The 16702-nt window shown below is 51.3% G+C and overlaps 4 protein-coding genes across 8 annotated transcripts in view; all 4 read right to left on the bottom strand.

Annotated features, from left to right (window-relative positions):
- LOC130256689 (uncharacterized) overlaps window positions 1–16702 on the bottom strand; it is a 54580-nt gene that overhangs the window by 24790 nt on the left and 13088 nt on the right. For both annotated transcript variants that reach the window (XM_056498543.1, XM_056498544.1), the window contains exons 7-8: window positions 4810–5066; window positions 3643–3799 (exon numbers count right to left, since the gene is read on the bottom strand). In XM_056498543.1, coding sequence (XP_056354518.1) covers window positions 3643–3799; window positions 4810–5066 — 414 coding nt within the window. The remainder of the gene's footprint in view (window positions 1–3642; window positions 3800–4809; window positions 5067–16702) is intronic.
- LOC130256696 (phospholipase A and acyltransferase 1-like) lies at window positions 5565–7235 on the bottom strand. 4 transcript variants are annotated; one of them, XM_056498555.1, is made up of 3 exons: window positions 6866–7235; window positions 6409–6671; window positions 5565–5991 (listed from the first exon to the last, which is right to left on the bottom strand). In XM_056498555.1, the coding sequence occupies exons 1-3, from the start codon at window positions 6981–6983 to the stop codon at window positions 5923–5925; spliced, it is 450 nt and encodes a 149-aa protein (XP_056354530.1). In that variant the 5' UTR covers window positions 6984–7235; the 3' UTR covers window positions 5565–5922. The 4 variants fall into 4 exon arrangements, with proteins under 4 accessions (XP_056354530.1, XP_056354531.1, XP_056354533.1 ...); XM_056498556.1 differs by having other exon boundaries at window positions 5568–6019; window positions 6866–7231; XM_056498558.1 differs by having other exon boundaries at window positions 5578–5994; window positions 6866–7227.
- LOC130256695 (phospholipase A and acyltransferase 1-like) lies at window positions 9864–11062 on the bottom strand. Its single transcript, XM_056498554.1, has 3 exons — window positions 10945–11062; window positions 10506–10753; window positions 9864–10118 (listed from the first exon to the last, which is right to left on the bottom strand). The coding sequence occupies exons 1-3, from the start codon at window positions 11060–11062 to the stop codon at window positions 10023–10025; spliced, it is 462 nt and encodes a 153-aa protein (XP_056354529.1). The 3' UTR covers window positions 9864–10022.
- Window positions 13911–15732, bottom strand: LOC130256694 (phospholipase A and acyltransferase 1-like). The gene is made up of 4 exons (XM_056498553.1): window positions 15624–15732; window positions 14995–15197; window positions 14533–14801; window positions 13911–14169 (listed from the first exon to the last, which is right to left on the bottom strand). The coding sequence occupies exons 2-4, from the start codon at window positions 15104–15106 to the stop codon at window positions 14074–14076; spliced, it is 477 nt and encodes a 158-aa protein (XP_056354528.1). The 5' UTR covers window positions 15107–15197; window positions 15624–15732; the 3' UTR covers window positions 13911–14073.

Below are 16702 nucleotides of genomic sequence, written 5' to 3'. Positions count from 1 at the left end.
AGTGCATCACCTGACCCAGTGTTTCAAGGGGCATTGGTATCTGCAGAGAGAAGGGTGGAAACACATTCAAATGCCACATTAACCCACAAGTTCTGTGAACTAGAGAGGCCTTCAGTGGGATCCAGCTGGTGAGCTGGACCTGCTGTTCCTCATGGGGCTGCACCACGGCTCTGGGGCTGCTGCTGCTGGTGGCAAGATGTTGCTCTCAAGAACCATTGGATGCACATTTATTGCCAAAGCCCGAGGGCCAGCACATGTCAGTTTTCCAAATACCTCCTCTGAAGCAGGCAGGGTGCTGCCCTTCTGGAAATGCAGGACAAGTGCCAGTGCCTGTGCCCATCCCCAGTCCCCTCTGCCCATCATCACTGCCCTCTCCAAGGACTGGCCACACAGCTCCACCAGGGAATAAAACAGCCTTTGGCCTGGTTTTTCTGGAATCCAACTTTGCTTGAAAAATGTCTCTGACAGAAGCTGGCTTGTTCCCATTTTTCTCAGAAGCAAGAAGATTCCCCCCATATTCCAGAGTAAATTTTATTATGTATTATTCACACATATATATATCACAAACAGTCATATGGAATAGAAAATTTGGTTGCAAGTACTTGGGGACTACCACAAAAATTATCACAGACAGTGAAATCAAAGCAAATGTGGAAATTAGGCTACAGCTGCTGGGTCATCTAGTCTAGAATGGTGACATTCTTGTCTTATTAAATCTAATTGGATTGCAGAGAGAAGCAAGGCTGAACAGTTGAATCTGAATACAAAGTAATGCTCAAATAGATAAAAGTGGATTTTAGGCAACATGAGTTTGGATTTTAACATTTCAATAAGAATTTTAATTATCACTGCAGTTGCTAGCACATCTTGATTACATTTGTGGCAAAAGCTGGACAGGGACCAAGGACTCCAAGCATCCCTTGAGCTCTTCCTAACAGCACCTCTGTTCTAGTATATCTCTTCCTGGCTTTCTGAATTTGGCACAAATGTTATAATGTTCAATAATGCTGGAAGCAGAAACATAACAGAGGAGTCCACCAGCACCAGCAACAGCTAGAAGAGGAACCCCAGGCACAGAAAAAAGACTTATCAGTCCTACTACACCCCCTGCAGTAGCAGCTATATTGGTAAATTGAAGTCTTGTCAAGACCTGTAAAGGGAAAGTAAAATATGGGTTAGAGATGTGATAAACACTTATACTTACACCCAGACATGATAACAAATGAGAGGCAAAGATAATGAGGGTAATTAAATCAAAAAGAGACATTTGCCACATCAGCAGAAGGCGTAACACCCAGGCCTGTAGCCCCAGGAGGTGGCACTCAGTGAGAGGGCACTGTCAGGGTGCAGACAGAGCAGAGTGCCCCTCCAGGTCAGGGGCTCTGGTCAGGCCAGAGGCAGCGCTGGTTTGGAGCCCACGCCTGGCACTGGGCTGTGCCCATGCAGGCTGCAGGCTGTGTCCCAGTGCCCAGCTCACAGCCAGCAGCCAGGAACTGCTCTGGGAGCACCCAGGGCTCACCCTGGGACACTCACCTGGTCAGAAAATGCTTCTCCATAGCGGAGCTCTGTCACAAAGTGCTCACAGTTCTTGTCCAACAAACGATAGGGCACCGGATTGTTAATCTGATTGTTAATCTGCTCAGCACGCCGGATGATCTCCTCCACAGGGAAAGGCTTGCGGTACTTGTCATATTTGTTGTTGACGCGCCACCATCTTTTTTTAACCACCTCCTCCAAGAGCTCCTTCTTCACCATTGCCTCTCCATGGCCTGATGAAACACTGGCAGATGACAGAGCAATTCCATCTGGAGAAGGCAGGGACAAGGTAAGGCAGGCAGGAAAACCTTCTCTGGCCCCTCCAAAACCTCACATGGCTTTTGGACTGCTCTTGGAAACCTCATCTACACACACAGGCTCCACACGGAGCAGCACCTGGAGGTAGAAAGGGTTCCCGGAGCACCTCAACGACCCCTGTGAATGCTACCAGGCTCCACCAGCCTTACCTACACCTGTCACATGGATGACATATCCACGCCCCATGTAGAGTGCCCAGTGCTGGTAAGGTGCCAAGTGCGGGATAAATCTCCATTTGATCTCAATCAGGTCCCCAGGGATGGGGAGGTACTTGCGATTTATAGTATCCTGATGGTGAATTTCACCACCTTCAAAACCTCTCAGCTGAAAAACACACAGTAAACTCTCAGCAACAAATTAATTTTCCTTTTCAAGAAAGTTAAGATTAAAATCCGTTTTTTCTTAGAAATGTCAAAGAGGATCTAACAGATAAAACCAGGATTAGGTAGAAAGCTTGCACCAGCCCTCAGAAAATCGCTGGGAGGAGGTGGCAGTGTAAGGAAAGGAAAATTTGGCTTTCAAGTGCTTGCAGATAACCACAAAAATCATCACAGATAAAAGACAGAACTAGGTGTGACAAAAAGCTCAGTACTGCTGGGGATCACCTTGAATTGATGATATGCTTGACTTGGTCTTTCTTAATGGGATGGCAGGGAGAAGCATGGCCAGAATGCTGGACTTGCACGCAAACCAATATTCATATAAAACAATATTCTAAGAATAGTGAGTTTGGGTTACTCTGTTTGGTAAGGCAGTCATTTAATACTTTCTCTAAGGGTGGCAAAAGCATGGCAGAGACCCCATGCATTCAGGGAATCCCTGACTTTCTCTGAGCTTTTCCTGATGGCCCATTAGTGCTCTCTTACTCTCTGGATTTCACCCCAGAAAGCTCACTCACACAGTAAAGGCAACAGCACAGATCCTTCTGCCAGCATGTAAAACACCTGCTATCTTAGCACATAAAGGGAAAGCAAAAGGCAGGATGGAAACACAAGAAGCACTTTCATTTATCCCAGTCATGACAATTGAGAATAGGCAGGTCAGGAAATTAAATCAAAAACAGGCATGTGCCCATTAAGGCAAAGGGGTAACACCCAGGTCTGTAGCCCCAGGAGGTGGCACTCAGTGAGAGGGCACTGTCAGGGTGCAGACAGAGCAGAGTGCCCCTCCAGGTGCAGGGGCTCTGGGCAGGCCAGAGGCAGCGCTGGTTTGGAGCCCATGCCTGGCACTGGGCTGTGCCCATGCAGGCTGCAGGCTGTGTCCCAGTGCCCAGCTCACAGCCAGCAGCCAGGAGCTGCTCTGGGAGCACCCAGGGCTCACCCTGTCACACTCACCAGACCAACATGTCGAAGTTTGCTCAGAAAATCGACAGATTTGGATTTAGATACATCATATGTCAACTTCTTGCCAACACAATCCTCAGCATGCCAGATGATCTCATCCACAGGCAAAGGAGCGAGGTGACAGTCATACTTATTGCTGACACTCCATTTCTTATTTCTGGCCACCTCCCTCAGGAGCTCCTTCTTCACCTTGGCCTTTCTCATGTGTCTTGTGTCACTGCCGCCTGACAGAGATGGGGCTCCTTCATCTAGGAAAGGAGAGAGGAGATAAGGCAGGCAGGCAAACCTTCTATGGCCAATCCAAAACCTCACATGGCTTTTGGACTGCTCTTGGAAACTTCATCTACACTCACAGACTCAAAATGAATCAGTATCTAGAGGTAGAAAGGGTTCCTGGAGCACCCCAACACTCCCTCTGCATCCTACCAGGCTACACCAGCCTTACCTACAGGTGTCACATGGATGACATATCCATCCCCCACGTAGAGGGCCCAGTGATCATAATGTCCTTGTTTGATCTCAATCAGGTCCCCAGGCTTTGGGTATTCCTCATCATCTCTCATATCAAGAATGTGCATTTCACCACCTACAAAAGCCCTCCACTGGATAACAAACAGTGAACTCTCAGCAATAAATTTAGTTTCCTTTTTGAGAAAGTTAAGGTTAAAATCCATTTTTACATATAAACAGCCAATAGGATGTAACTGATAAAACCAGGATGAGACTGAATGCTTACACCAGTCCTGAGAAAACTGCTGGGAGGAGGTGGCAGTAAAAGGAAATGAAAATTTGGCTTTCAAGAGCTTGCAGATAACCACAAATATCATCAGAGACATAAGATAGAAGCAGGTGTGACAAACAGCTCAGTGCTGCTGGGGATCACCTTGAATTGAAGATATGCTTGATTTGGTCTTTCTTAATGGGAAGGCAGGGAGAAGCAAGGCCAGAATGCTGAACTTGCACACAAACCAATATTCATATAAAACAATATTCTAAGCATAGTGAGTTTGGGTTATTCTGTTTGGTAAGGCTTTCATTTAGTACTTTCTCTAAGAGTGGCAAAAGGATGACAGAGACCCCGTGCATCCAGGGAATCCCTGCCTTTCACTGAGCTTTTCCTGATGGCCCATTAGTGCTCTCTTACTCTCTGGATTTCACCCAAGAAGGCCCATTCACACACTGAAGGCAACAGCACAGATCCTTCTGCCAGCATGCAAACACCTGCTATCTTAGCACATAAAGGGAAAGCAAAAGGCAGGATGGAAATATGAGGAGCACTTTCATTTAGCCCCAGGTATGGTAATGGAGAATAGGCAGGTCAGGAAATTAAATCAAAAACAGGCATGTGCTCCATAAGCCAAAGGGGCAACACCCAGGTTTGCACCCCTAGGAGGTGGCACTCAGTGGCAGGGCACTGTCAGGGTGCAGACAGAGCAGAGTGCCCCTCCAGGTGCAGGGGCTCTGGGCAGGCCAGAGGCAGCGCTGGTTTGGAGCCCACGCCTGGCACTGGGCTGTGCCCATGCAGGCTGCAGGCTGTGTCCCAGTGCCCAGCTCACAGCCAGCAGCCAGGAGCTGCTCTGGGAGCACCCAGGGCTCACCCTGTCACACTCACCTGGTCACCATAGCGGAGTTTTGTCACAAAATCATCAGATTTGAAGTCAAACACATCGTCTACCATCTCCTCGCCAATGCAACCCTCAGCACACTGGATGATCTCCTTCACGGGCACAGGAGTACAGTGGCAGTCGTACTTGTTGTTGACAGCCCAGGTATCGTTTCCAGCGACCTCCTTCAGGAGCTCCTTCTTCACCTTGGCCTTTCTCATGAGTCCTGTGTCACTGCCGCCTGACAGAGATGGGGCTCCTTCATCTGGGAAAGGTAGACAGGAGATAAGGCAGGCAGGAAAATCTTCTATGGCCAATCCAAAACCTCACATGGCTTTTGGACTGCTCTTGGAAACTTCATCTACACACACAAGATCAACATGAATCAGTATCTAGAGGTAGAAAGGGTTCCTGGAGCACCCCAGCACCCCCTCTATATCCTACCAGGCTACACCAGCCTTACCTACAGGTGTCACATGGATGATATATCCATCCCGCATGTAGAGGGCCCAGTGATCCTTTTTGATCTCAATCAGGTCCCCAGGCTTTGGGTATTCCTCATCATTTCTCATATCAAGAATGTGCGTTTCATCATCTACAAAAGCCCTCCACTGGATAACAAACAGTGAACTCTCAGCAATAAATGTAGTTTCCTTTTAGAGGAAGTTAAGGTTAAATACAGATTTTCCATAGAAATAGCAAATAGGATGGAGATGATAAAAACAGCATGTGGTAGAAAGCTTAGAAAAGTCCACAGCAAAGCACTGAAGGGGAGGAGGTGGCAGCGTAGGAAAAGATTTGCTTTCAAGTGCTTGTAGATAACCACAAAAATCATCACAGACAAAAGGTAAAAGGAGATGTGACAAACAGCTCAGTACTGCTGGGGATCAGCTTGAATTCATGATGTGCTTGACTTGGAATTTCTTAATGGGATGGCAGGGAGAAGCAAGGCCAGAATGCTGAACTTTCACACAAAACAATATTCTAGGCATGATGAGTCTGGGTGTTTACATTTTATTAAGGCTTTCATGTAATTCTTTCTCTAAGGGTGGCAAAAGCAGAGCAGAGATCCCATGCAGCCAGGGAAACCCTGCCCTTCTGTGACCTTTCCTGATGGCCCATCATTGGTCTTCTCTCTGGATTTCACTCCCAGCAATCCCATTCACAAAGTCAAGGCAACAACACGGATCCTACTGCCAGCATGCAAACAATTGCTATCTTAATAGGTAAAGTGAAAGTAAAACTAAGGCAGGAAACATGAAGAGCACTTTCATTTAGCCCCAAGTATGGTAATGAAATATAAGCAGCTATAGTCACGTGAATTAAATAAAAAGAGGCATGTTCTTCATTTGCAGAAGGGGTAACACCCAGGTTTGTAGCCCCAGGAGGTGGCACTCAGTGAGAGGGCACTGTCAGGGTGCAGACAGAGCAGAGTGCCCCTCCAGGTGCAGGGGCTCTGGGCAGGCCAGAGGCAGCGCTGGTTTGGAGCCCACGCCTGGCACTGGGCTGTGCCCATGCAGGCTGCAGGCTGTGTCCCAGTGCCCAGCTCACAGCCAGCAGCCAGGAGCTGCTCTGGGAGCACCCAGGGCTCACCCTGGGACACTCACCTGCTCAGAGAATGCCTCTCCATAGCGGAGTTTTTTCACAAAGCGCTCACAGTTGCTGCCAAACGAACGGTATGTCACCTCCTTGCCGATATAAGCTTTAGCATGTGAGATGATCTTTTCCACTGGGAGAGGATTGTGCTGCTTATCAGATTTGTTGTTGACACGCCATTGATTCTTTCCAGCCACGTTCACCAGGAGCTTCTTCTTCACTGTTCTGATGAATACTGTTACCTTGAGACCTTCCTGTTTAACCTCCTGTTTATCTGTATATGGAAGGGAGGAAATAAGGCAGGAAGGCAGACCCTCTCTGGCCCCTCCAAGACCAATGATGGGTTTTCACTGCTCTCGGAAAGGGCTTCTACATACAAAGGGTCAACTAGCAGCCCATAGAGGGAGACAGGGCTCCCGGAGCACACCGAGACGTCCCCGGCACCTCGCCAGTCTACAATATCCTTACCTTCAGGTGTCAAGTGGATGACATATCCATTCCTCATGTAGAGGGCCCAGTGCTGATGAAATTGGCGGTCGATCTCGATCAGATCCCCAGGCTGGGGGTTCCTATTGTCCTGTTCCATCTCAGGATCGTGCAGTCAGGAGGCGCAGCTGTATCTGGGCAGGCTGAGCGCAGGGCAGAGCGCAGCGGGAGGCGAGGGCTGTGCAGGGCAGCTGCCGGGAGCGCAGGCACGGAGGGTGTCAGCGGCGGGCCCCGAGGGCAGCGGCTGCCGGAGCGGCGGCCCCGCTCCGCCGGCCCCGGCTCGGGGCCGCTGCCGCCCGCCGGCGCAGGGCGAGGCAGCGAGCGGCCCCGCTGCCCCCAGCGCCCCCGCCCGAGGCCGAGCCCGGCCCGGCTGTGTGTCCGGCTGCTGCCGCCGGCCGCGCTGCCCCCGCCCGCCCGCGGTGCCCGCGCTCCCGTCCCGGCCGCGCTCCCTTCGGGGCTCCGCTGCCGCCGGGGCCGGGCCCGCTGCGCTGCCCGAACGCGGCTGCCCGGGGGTGCCCGCGGTGCCCAGCCCGTGCCCGGCCCCTGGGGCAGCTCCGGCCTGCAGGGGCTGCATCCTGCTGGAAAACGCCCGCTCGCAATTCCCGAGATCCGCTCACCCCAGCACCTTTACTGCTGCTCACATGGATTGGGTCCCGGCGCGCTGCTCCTGCTCTAAATATATTGGAGGAAATTGCGTGGTTCCTGCTGGGCTCACTGCGAGCACTGCCCGAGAACCCTCCCATCTGCCCCCTGACGGTGCCCTGCTCCTGGGAAGGCTGTGCTTCCCAGGGTGGTGCCAAAACCATACTTTGATTGGAAACCTCATCTTGTACCTTACAAAGTCTGGCCACTGCCTCATTGCGTGGAAACTCTGTTCCAGAGAGGGCCACCTGTCCAGTCATGGGCAACTGACCATGTGCCTTTTCAATCCACGGGGCATTATAGAACAACCGCCTTTGTGTGCTGATCAAATCCTGCCTTGAGGACCAGTCAGTCAGAGCACAAATGGCAGATGTTGCAGCTGAGCCATTTGAAATGGCCCCGTGTAAATGCAAAAGACTTTGCAGTAAAAAGCATGGATTGGATTGATGTTAAGACCAACTACAAATGCAGTGAAGAGGACCAGGTGAGATCCTGAAGCTGGACTCCAGGCTTTACAATGCTGGGGCTTCACTGGCTTGCACTGACTCAGCCCAGATTTTCATCCTCTGATGTGTTCCAAATTCAGATTGTTGAAATCCCTAAAAAGCCCTTCCATTTAGGTACACTCTGAACCTATGCTGTGTGCTTGCCCCACAGCACAGCAAGGATTGTTCCCTCAGCTGCTGGGGAATGAACAGCCTTGACTCTACTGCATGGCAACTGGAGCAGGTCTGGGACCTGGCCAACATTTCTCTAGAAAGGCTCAGGAGTGTTGAATACAGCAAGTGATGGATTCTGCTGTTCCTCCTCACACTCTCAGTTGTTGCTTCAGACAGTGTTCCACCAAATCCTGTCAATGCACCCACCAGGCTCCAGGGAAAGGCAGCCCCATAATGAGCAACATCACCCCAACTGCAAAGAGAAGCACGGTACAATTGCAAACTGCCACATTCCTTGAAATGTTGCAGTTTAAATGAACAGCAAAGCATTCCCCAAAGGAAGTAATTGTGATATTCTTCTCTTATAGGCCTAAGTAGAGGTGTGGGAGGTCCGTATGCTGTCCTCACACAGTGCTCCCTTAGCAGTGTGTGAAGACAGAATGCTCTGAGTACATAAAGGTTAAAGTTCATAGGTTGCTGTATAACCACTTAATTAGTCATGAAACAAGCTTTGATTCAATTTCCAGGAATCCAAAATGAGTTTCAGTTTCATTTTGATTATAACATGCCTTCCTGTATTGAAACTAAGAGCTTTATTCAGATGTAATGACAATGGGCAGTACAAAATAACTGGAAGTATTGGCTGGGTTATTTCAAGCATTGTAAACCTGCCATTTAAAAAAGCAGTGAATTAATTTTCTGTTGTTCTTTGCTTGCACAGCTTATGATACATCTACTCATCTACCTTCTTCTAAAGACACAAGTTTTTTACTTCAACTCTCCTGATTACTTTCTGGATGAGGCTGAGCAGGGAGTGAGTTAGTGGCTGCCTGGTGCTTTGCTGCTGGCTGGGGTTTAACCCGTTCAGAGCAGACATATCCAGGCAGTCTCTCACAGACAGCTGTCCTGCTCTCACCTCTCCCTGCAGTGCAGGCAGTTGCATGTAAGAAAAGCAACACAGGATTCTGTGTCTCACAAGTGGGATGCAGGTTACCTGGTTCCAAACACTTGAGGCAGATACTCCAGGTAAAGGACAATAAAGCACACTTTCCCTTGGAAGTTTTCTTCCAAGACAATCCACACATCAGCTTTGTGAAATGATGTGACTCAGTGCATCGGGAAATGCTTTGCAGGCAAGGAAAAATCCAAAAAAACACCATCATCCCAAAATCAGAGGGCTCCTGTGAAACTCTGAAGGATACTGCTCCTAAGACCTGCCCTTCCCTCCAACCACCCAACCTCCCACGAGTTTCTCAGTTTAGGCAGCACAGACTCCAAGACACTGCACATGCCCTGCCTGCTCCTTTGCAGATATTCCAGCCAAGGCTTTCCCTCCTACATAGAGCCTCAGCTGGAAAACACTCAGCAGTAATTTTTTTTTACTTTTTCAGAAGGTTGAGGTTAAAATCGTGGATACACAGAAAAAGGCTACAGATATCCAATTGATGAAAATAGATGAAAAGCCTGCACCAATGCAAATGTACCCAGACTACCAGAAAAACCATTATGGCAATGAAATAAAAGAAGATATAGCAATAAGCCTAGTACTGCTGGAGGTCACTTTAAATTGTGCCAATCTTGATTTTTTATTTCTTAATGAGATAGCAAGGAAAAGCAAGGCTAAGCAGTTGAACTTAGATGCAAAGTTATACTTAGATACAAGAGGATTTGGGGGCAAATAAAGTTTGAGTTTCTGACATTTTATTAAGTCTTATTTAATGTTTCCAGAAAGGCACAGTTGCAAGGAAGTCTTGATGGCAGGTGTAGCAAAAGCTGACCAGTGATGGCTGTGTCTAGGGGCTGCCCCCACCATGCTCTGAGATCTTCCTGACAGCCCATCACTTGTTTTTTTTCTTCTTACTCGAGAAAATGGTGAGAAGTGTTCCACAAATGACACCTAGGGCTCCAACAGCAGCAAGAACTACTTTTTTGACCTATAAAGGGAAAGTAAAACACAGGCTAGAAACATGAGGAGCACTTATATTTACTGCCCCCCTGCATGATAATAGAGAAATGGTAGGGACCATCAGGGTAATTAAATCCAAAAGAGGCATGTGCCTCATCAGCAGAAGGGGTAACACCCAGGTCTGTAGCCCCAGGAGGTGGCACTCAGTGGCAGGGCACTGTCAGGGTGCAGACAGAGCAGAGTGCCCCTCCAGGTGCAGGGGCTCTGGGCAGGCCAGAGGCAGCGCTGGTTTGGAGCCCACGCCTGGCACTGGGCTGTGCCCATGCAGGCTGCAGGCTGTGTCCCAGTGCCCAGCTCACAGCCAGCAGCCAGGAGCTGCTCTGGGAGCACCCAGGGCTCACCCTGTCACACTCACCTGATCAGAGAATGCCTCTCCATAGCGAAGCTCTGTCACAAAATGCTCACAGTTCCTAGTAACCACATCATATGGCACCACCTTGTCAATCAATTGCTCAGCTTTCTCGAGGATCTCCTTCAGAGGGCGAGGTTGGCGGGAGCAGTGAGGCTTGTTGTTAACACACCATTCTCGATCTCCCACCACCTCTTTCAGGAGCTCTTTCATCACCTTGCCCTTTGTGATGAATATTGATGGTTCCCCTGTATCTGAGGAATACAAGGAGGAGTTCAGGTAGGCAGGCAGACCCTCTCTGGCCCTTTCAACACCTGAGATAGGTTTCTGATTGTTCCTGGAAAGGCCACCTACACACGCAGGGTTCACCAGCTCCAGCCCATGGATGGACACAGGGTACCTGGGACATCCCACTCAGCACTCTGCCGGGTGGCACCAGCCTTACCTAGAGGCATCAAGTGGATGACATATCCATCCCCCATGTAGAGGGCCCAGTGATGAAAAGGCGTTTTGTCGATCTCGATCAGGTCCCCAGGCTGGGGCTGATGCTTGACATCAGCCATCTCAGGAGCGGGCAGTCAGGAGGCGCAGCTGTATCTGGGCAGGCTGAGCGCAGGGCAGAGCGCAGCGGGAGGCGAGGGCTGTGCAGGGCAGCTGCCGGGAGCGCAGGCACGGAGGGTGTCAGCGGCGGGCCCCGAGGGCAGCGGCTGCCGGAGCGGCGGCCCCGCTCCGCCGGCCCCGGCTCGGGGCCGCTGCCGCCCGCCGGCGCAGGGCGAGGCAGCGAGCGGCCCCGCTGCCCCCAGCGCCCCCGCCCGAGGCCGAGCCCGGCCCGGCTGTGTGTCCGGCTGCTGCCGCCGGCCGCGCTGCCCCCGCCCGCCCGCGGTGCCCGCGCTCCCGTCCCGGCCGCGCTCCCTTCGGGGCTCCGCTGCCGCCGGGGCCGGGCCCGCTGCGCTGCCCGAACGCGGCTGCCCGGGGGTGCCCGCGGTGCCCAGCCCGTGCCCGGCCCCTGGGGCAGCTCCGGCCTGCAGGGGCTGCATCCTGCTGGAAAACGCCCGCTCGCAATTCCCGAGATCCGCTCACCCCAGCGCCTGTCCCGCTGCTGCCCTGGACAGGGCCCGGGGCGCTGCCTCCCGCTATAAACGGTCCTTTCGTCATCACCGCCTGTCCGGCCCCGAGCTCGACATCTCACACCACCCATTCCTACAGAGGAAAGGCTCCTCTCCTAGGGCATTGCCAAATCCACTCGTCGAGTGGAAAACATGATCTTGTTGCCGAAAATAGGGCCATCACCTCCTCATGGGGAGACTCTATCCCCGTGTCGTCCTGCGAAGTGCAGCAGCCCTGATCCTGCACCCTGTCACTCCGCTGGACGTTTTCTTGCAGGACAACTGGATCATGCTTAAACCTGGCTTGGCTACCAGTCAAATACTTGGTACCAATAATGGCAGAGGATGCTGCAGAAGGATCCCGAATGGCCTCTTGGACATGCAAAAGTCTTTTCATGAAAAAGCAGGTGGATTAGATTTATGCTAACCCCACACAAAAACATAGAGAAGGGCACCAGGTGGCACAATGCTGGTGCATTTCTGGCTTGCACTGAATCAGCTCAGATATTCTTCCTCTGATGTGCACCTCATACACATGGTTGAAATCTCTGCAAAAGCCTTTCCATTTAGGGACAGGCTGTACCCATGGCCCTGACCATAATCAAGGATATTTCTCTTGGGTCTTGGGAAAAGAGCAGCCTTGACTCTGTTCCATGGCAACTGCAGGACTTGGGCCTTGCCAATATCTTCTATAACAGCTCAAAATGCAGCAAGTGATGGTTTCTGCTGCTCCTCCTCACACTCTCACCACATGGTTTGGGCAGTGTTTCACCAAATCCTATCAATGCACTCACCAGGCTCCATAGAAAGGCAGCCTCATAATAAGCAACATCACCCTGACTGCACAGAGAAGCACAGTACAATTGCAAACTTCTGCATTCCATGAAATATTACAGATTCAAGAGCAGCAAGACAATTCCCCAGATAAAATGATGCCAGCTCTCTTGTGTTCCAGGATGAAGCAGAGAAGTGAGAGATCCATATGCTCCCACAGCACTCCTTTCTCAGGGTGTGCAGTGAGAATGCTCTATGTACAGAAAGGGAAAAGTTCATAGGTTGCTGTAAAGAGTTTGCCCAAGAAAGAAGTTTTGATTTCATTTCCAGGAATCCAAAATCGAGTTTTTTATTAACCTACTAAACCAACTTTATCTCAAGCCACAAGTTTTTCCATTCCAACTCTTCTGATTCCTTGCCTGATGAGGTTTTCAGTGGAGAGAGTGAGCGAGTGAGCGGCTGTCTGATTCTTTTTTGCTGGCTGGGCTTTAACCTGTTCAGAGCAGACAAATCCAGGCAGCCTCTCATGGACATCTGTTCTATTCCCACCTCTCTCTGCAGTGCAGCAGTTACATGTAAAAGCAGCAACACAGGATTCTGTGTCTCACAAGTGGGATGCAGGTTACCTGGTTCCAAACACTTGAGGCAGATACTCCAGGTAAAGGACAATAAAACACACTTTCCCTTGGAAGTTTTCTTCCAAGACAATCCACACATCAGCTTTGTGACAAGGAAATGGTGTGGCTCAGTACACTGGGAGATGAAGCATGGGTGCCTCACAGCTCATTCTTCACATCCCTCAGCCCCAGCACTACAGGGATCCTGGCTTTGCCTTCCTACTGCCTGGCCAAAGATTGAGCTGGTGCTGGGACCATGAAAGCTTTAGAATCAACATTTGGTCACTGAAGTGAGAATGGCCACAGCTCTGTGAGTCAAAGGCTCTTGGTTGCCTTAGTAATTCTTTAAGGCTCTCAGTGTTTTAGAAGCTCAAAGAGTAGAATCCTAGAATGCACTGTGAGTCTGAAGGGATGATAAAAATCATCTATCAGGCTTGTTCAGGTTCAAGGCAAACAATCACTGCACTTTGAGGGGTGAAGTGGGAAATTTTGGTGGAAGAGTGGATGAAAGAGCTGACAGAGAAAAAGGCAGCTGTGGTTTTTTCATCAGACCACCCCACACTGGGGGTCTGCTGCTGTCAAAAAGTCGTCAGAGCCAGGGAAAGGAACACTTTCTAGGCCAGCAAAAACTGACCAAAACACCATCGTACTGAAATCAGAATGACCTGTAAAACACTAAGGAATACAGCCTGTAAACCTGCCCTTGCTCCCTATCTCTCCACTTCCTCGGAGCCTCTGAGTATACGCAGCACAAGCACAGGTTTCAAGACATAGCTCATGCCCTGCCTATCTTTTTGCAGACAATGATGCTCTTGATTTATAATTTCTTAGTAGGATGGCATGGAGAAGAAAGGCTAAATTGTTAAACTTGCGCATTAAGCTATACTCAGAAAAATGAGGATTTTAGGGCAATATGAGTTTGGATTTCAGATATTTTATTAAGGATTGTTTAATGTTTACAGCAAGGGTGCCTAGGAAACGTTGATGGTAGGTGTAGCAAAATCTGACCAGTGGCTGCTGTGGTTAGGGGCTCCCCCTGGATTGCTCTGAGCTCTACCTGGCAGCCAAGCAGCAATACTATATCCTGGACAGTATCATCACAGCAACAGCAACCGCACCAGCAACAATAGCTCCGATTGCTGCTGCAGCACCGTCAGAAGATGATTCTTTGTCCTGTAAAGTGAAAGTAAAACACAGGCTGGAAACATGAGGAGCACTTATATTTACTCCCCTCCGTGTGATAATGTAGAAATGGCAGGGATAATCAGAGTTTGTAAATCAGCAGAAGGGGTAACACCCAGGTTTGCACCCCTAGGAGGTGGCACTCAGTGGCAGGGCACTGTCAGGGTGCAGACAGAGCAGAGTGCCCCTCCAGGTCAAGGGCTCTGGGCAGGCCAGAGGCAGCGCTGGTTTGGAGCCCACGCCTGGCACTGGGCTGTGCCCATGCAGGCTGCAGGCTGTGTCCCAGTGCCCAGCTCACAGCCAGCAGCCAGGAGCTGCTCTGGGAGCACCCAGGGCTCACCCTGTCACACTTACCTGCTCATAAAGTTCTACTTCATAGCGGAGCTTGGTCACAAAGTGCTCACAGTTCTTCCAAGGCACATCATATGGCACCTCCCTGCCAACCCAGCGCTCAGCACGCCGGATGATCTCCTTCACGGGACGAGGAGTGCGGGAGCGATCATACTTGTTGTTAACACGCCATTTATCATTTCCAGCCACCTTAGTCAGGAGCTCCTTCTTCACCTTGACCATGGCGGCCCATACTGATGTGATGGTACCTGAACTGGAATGAGCTCCTTCATCTGGGGAAGGCAAGGAGGAGATAAAGAGGCATGCAGATCCTCTCTGGCCCCTGCAGGACCTCAGATGGATTTCTGACTGCAGCTGGAAGAGCCAGCTACACGTGCAGGTCCAGTACTAGCCCATGGAGGTAGACAGGGCTCCTGGGGCACTCCAATACCAACTCGGCACCATGCCAGGTTGCACAAGCTTTACCTGTCACATGGATAACATATCCATTTCCCGTGTAGAGGGCCCAATGCTGGCAAACACGCCGGTCAATCTCGATCAGATCCCCAGGCTGGGGGTTGCTATTGTTCTGTCCCATCTCAGGATCGTGCAGTCAGGAGGCGCAGCTGTATCTGGGCAGGCTGAGCGCAGGGCAGAGCGCAGCGGGAGGCGAGGGCTGTGCAGGGCAGCTGCCGGGAGCGCAGGCACGGAGGGTGTCAGCGGCGGGCCCCGAGGGCAGCGGCTGCCGGAGCGGCGGCCCCGCTCCGCCGGCCCCGGCTCGGGGCCGCTGCCGCCCGCCGGCGCAGGGCGAGGCAGCGAGCGGCCCCGCTGCCCCCAGCGCCCCCGCCCGAGGCCGAGCCCGGCCCGGCTGTGTGTCCGGCTGCTGCCGCCGGCCGCGCTGCCCCCGCCCGCCCGCGGTGCCCGCGCTCCCGTCCCGGCCGCGCTCCCTTCGGGGCTCCGCTGCCGCCGGGGCCGGGCCCGCTGCGCTGCCCGAACGCGGCTGCCCGGGGGTGCCCGCGGTGCCCAGCCCGTGCCCGGCCCCTGGGGCAGCTCCAGCCTGCAGGGGCTGCATCCTGCTGGAAAACGCCCGCTCGCAATTCCCGAGATCTGCTCACCCCAGCATCTGTCCCGCTGCTGCCGTGGATGAGGACCCGGCCGCTTCCTCCCTCTGGGTACAGAAAGGTTAAAGCTCATGGGTCGCTATATAACCACCTAAAAAGTTTGCCCATGAAAGAAGTTTCGATTTCATTTCCACGAATCGAAGATCAAGTTTTTTATTAACCTACTAAACCAACTTTATCTTAAGCCACAAATTTTTCGATTCCAACTCTTCTGATTCCCTGCCTGATGGGTCTGGCAGGGCAGAGAGTGAGCGAGTGAGTGACTGCCTGGTGGCTTGTTGCTGGCTGGGCTTTAACCTGCTCAGAGCAGACAAAACCAGACAGACTCTCACAGGCATCTGCTCTGTTCCCACCTCTCCCTGCAGTGCAGCAGTTACATGTAAAAGCAGCAACACAGGATTCTGTGTCTCACAAGTGGGATACAGGTTACCTGGTTCCAAACACTTGAGGCAGATACTCCAGGTAAAGGACAATAAAGCACACTTTCCCTTGGAAGTTTTCTTCCAAGACAATCCACACATCAGCTTTGTGACAAGGAAATGGTGTGGCTCAGTACACTGGGAGATGAAGCATGGGTGCCTCACAGCTCATTCTTCACATCCCTCAGCCCCAGCACTGCAGGGATCCTGGCTTTGCCTTCCTACTGCCTGGCCAAAGATTGAGCTGGTGCTGGGACCATGAAAGCTTTAGAATCAACATTTGGTCACTGAAGTGAGAATGGCCACAGCTCTGTGAGTCAAAGGCTCCTGGCTACCTTAGTAATTCTTTAAGGCTCTCAGTGTTTTAGAAGCTCAAACAGTAGAATTCTAGAATGCGCTGCGAGTCTGAAGGGATGATAAAAATCATCTATCAGGCTTGTTCAGGTTCAAGGCAAACAATCACTGCACTTTGAGGGGTGAAGTGGGAAATTTTGTTGGAAGAGTGGATGAAAGAGCTGACAGAGAAAAAGGCAGCTGTAGTTTTTCTGTCACTGACACTGGGAGCCTGCTACTGACAGAGAGAGTCATCAGAGCCAGGGAAAGGAACACTGTCTTGGATTGAAAGACAGATGTCTGCTAGGGAAGGTAGGACCC

The sequence above is a fragment of the Oenanthe melanoleuca genome, chromosome 9 (genome assembly GCF_029582105.1).
Source record: "Oenanthe melanoleuca isolate GR-GAL-2019-014 chromosome 9, OMel1.0, whole genome shotgun sequence".
NCBI classification, from domain to species: Eukaryota; Metazoa; Chordata; class Aves; order Passeriformes; family Muscicapidae; genus Oenanthe; species Oenanthe melanoleuca.
This window is presented reverse-complemented; position numbering and strand designations above follow the sequence as displayed.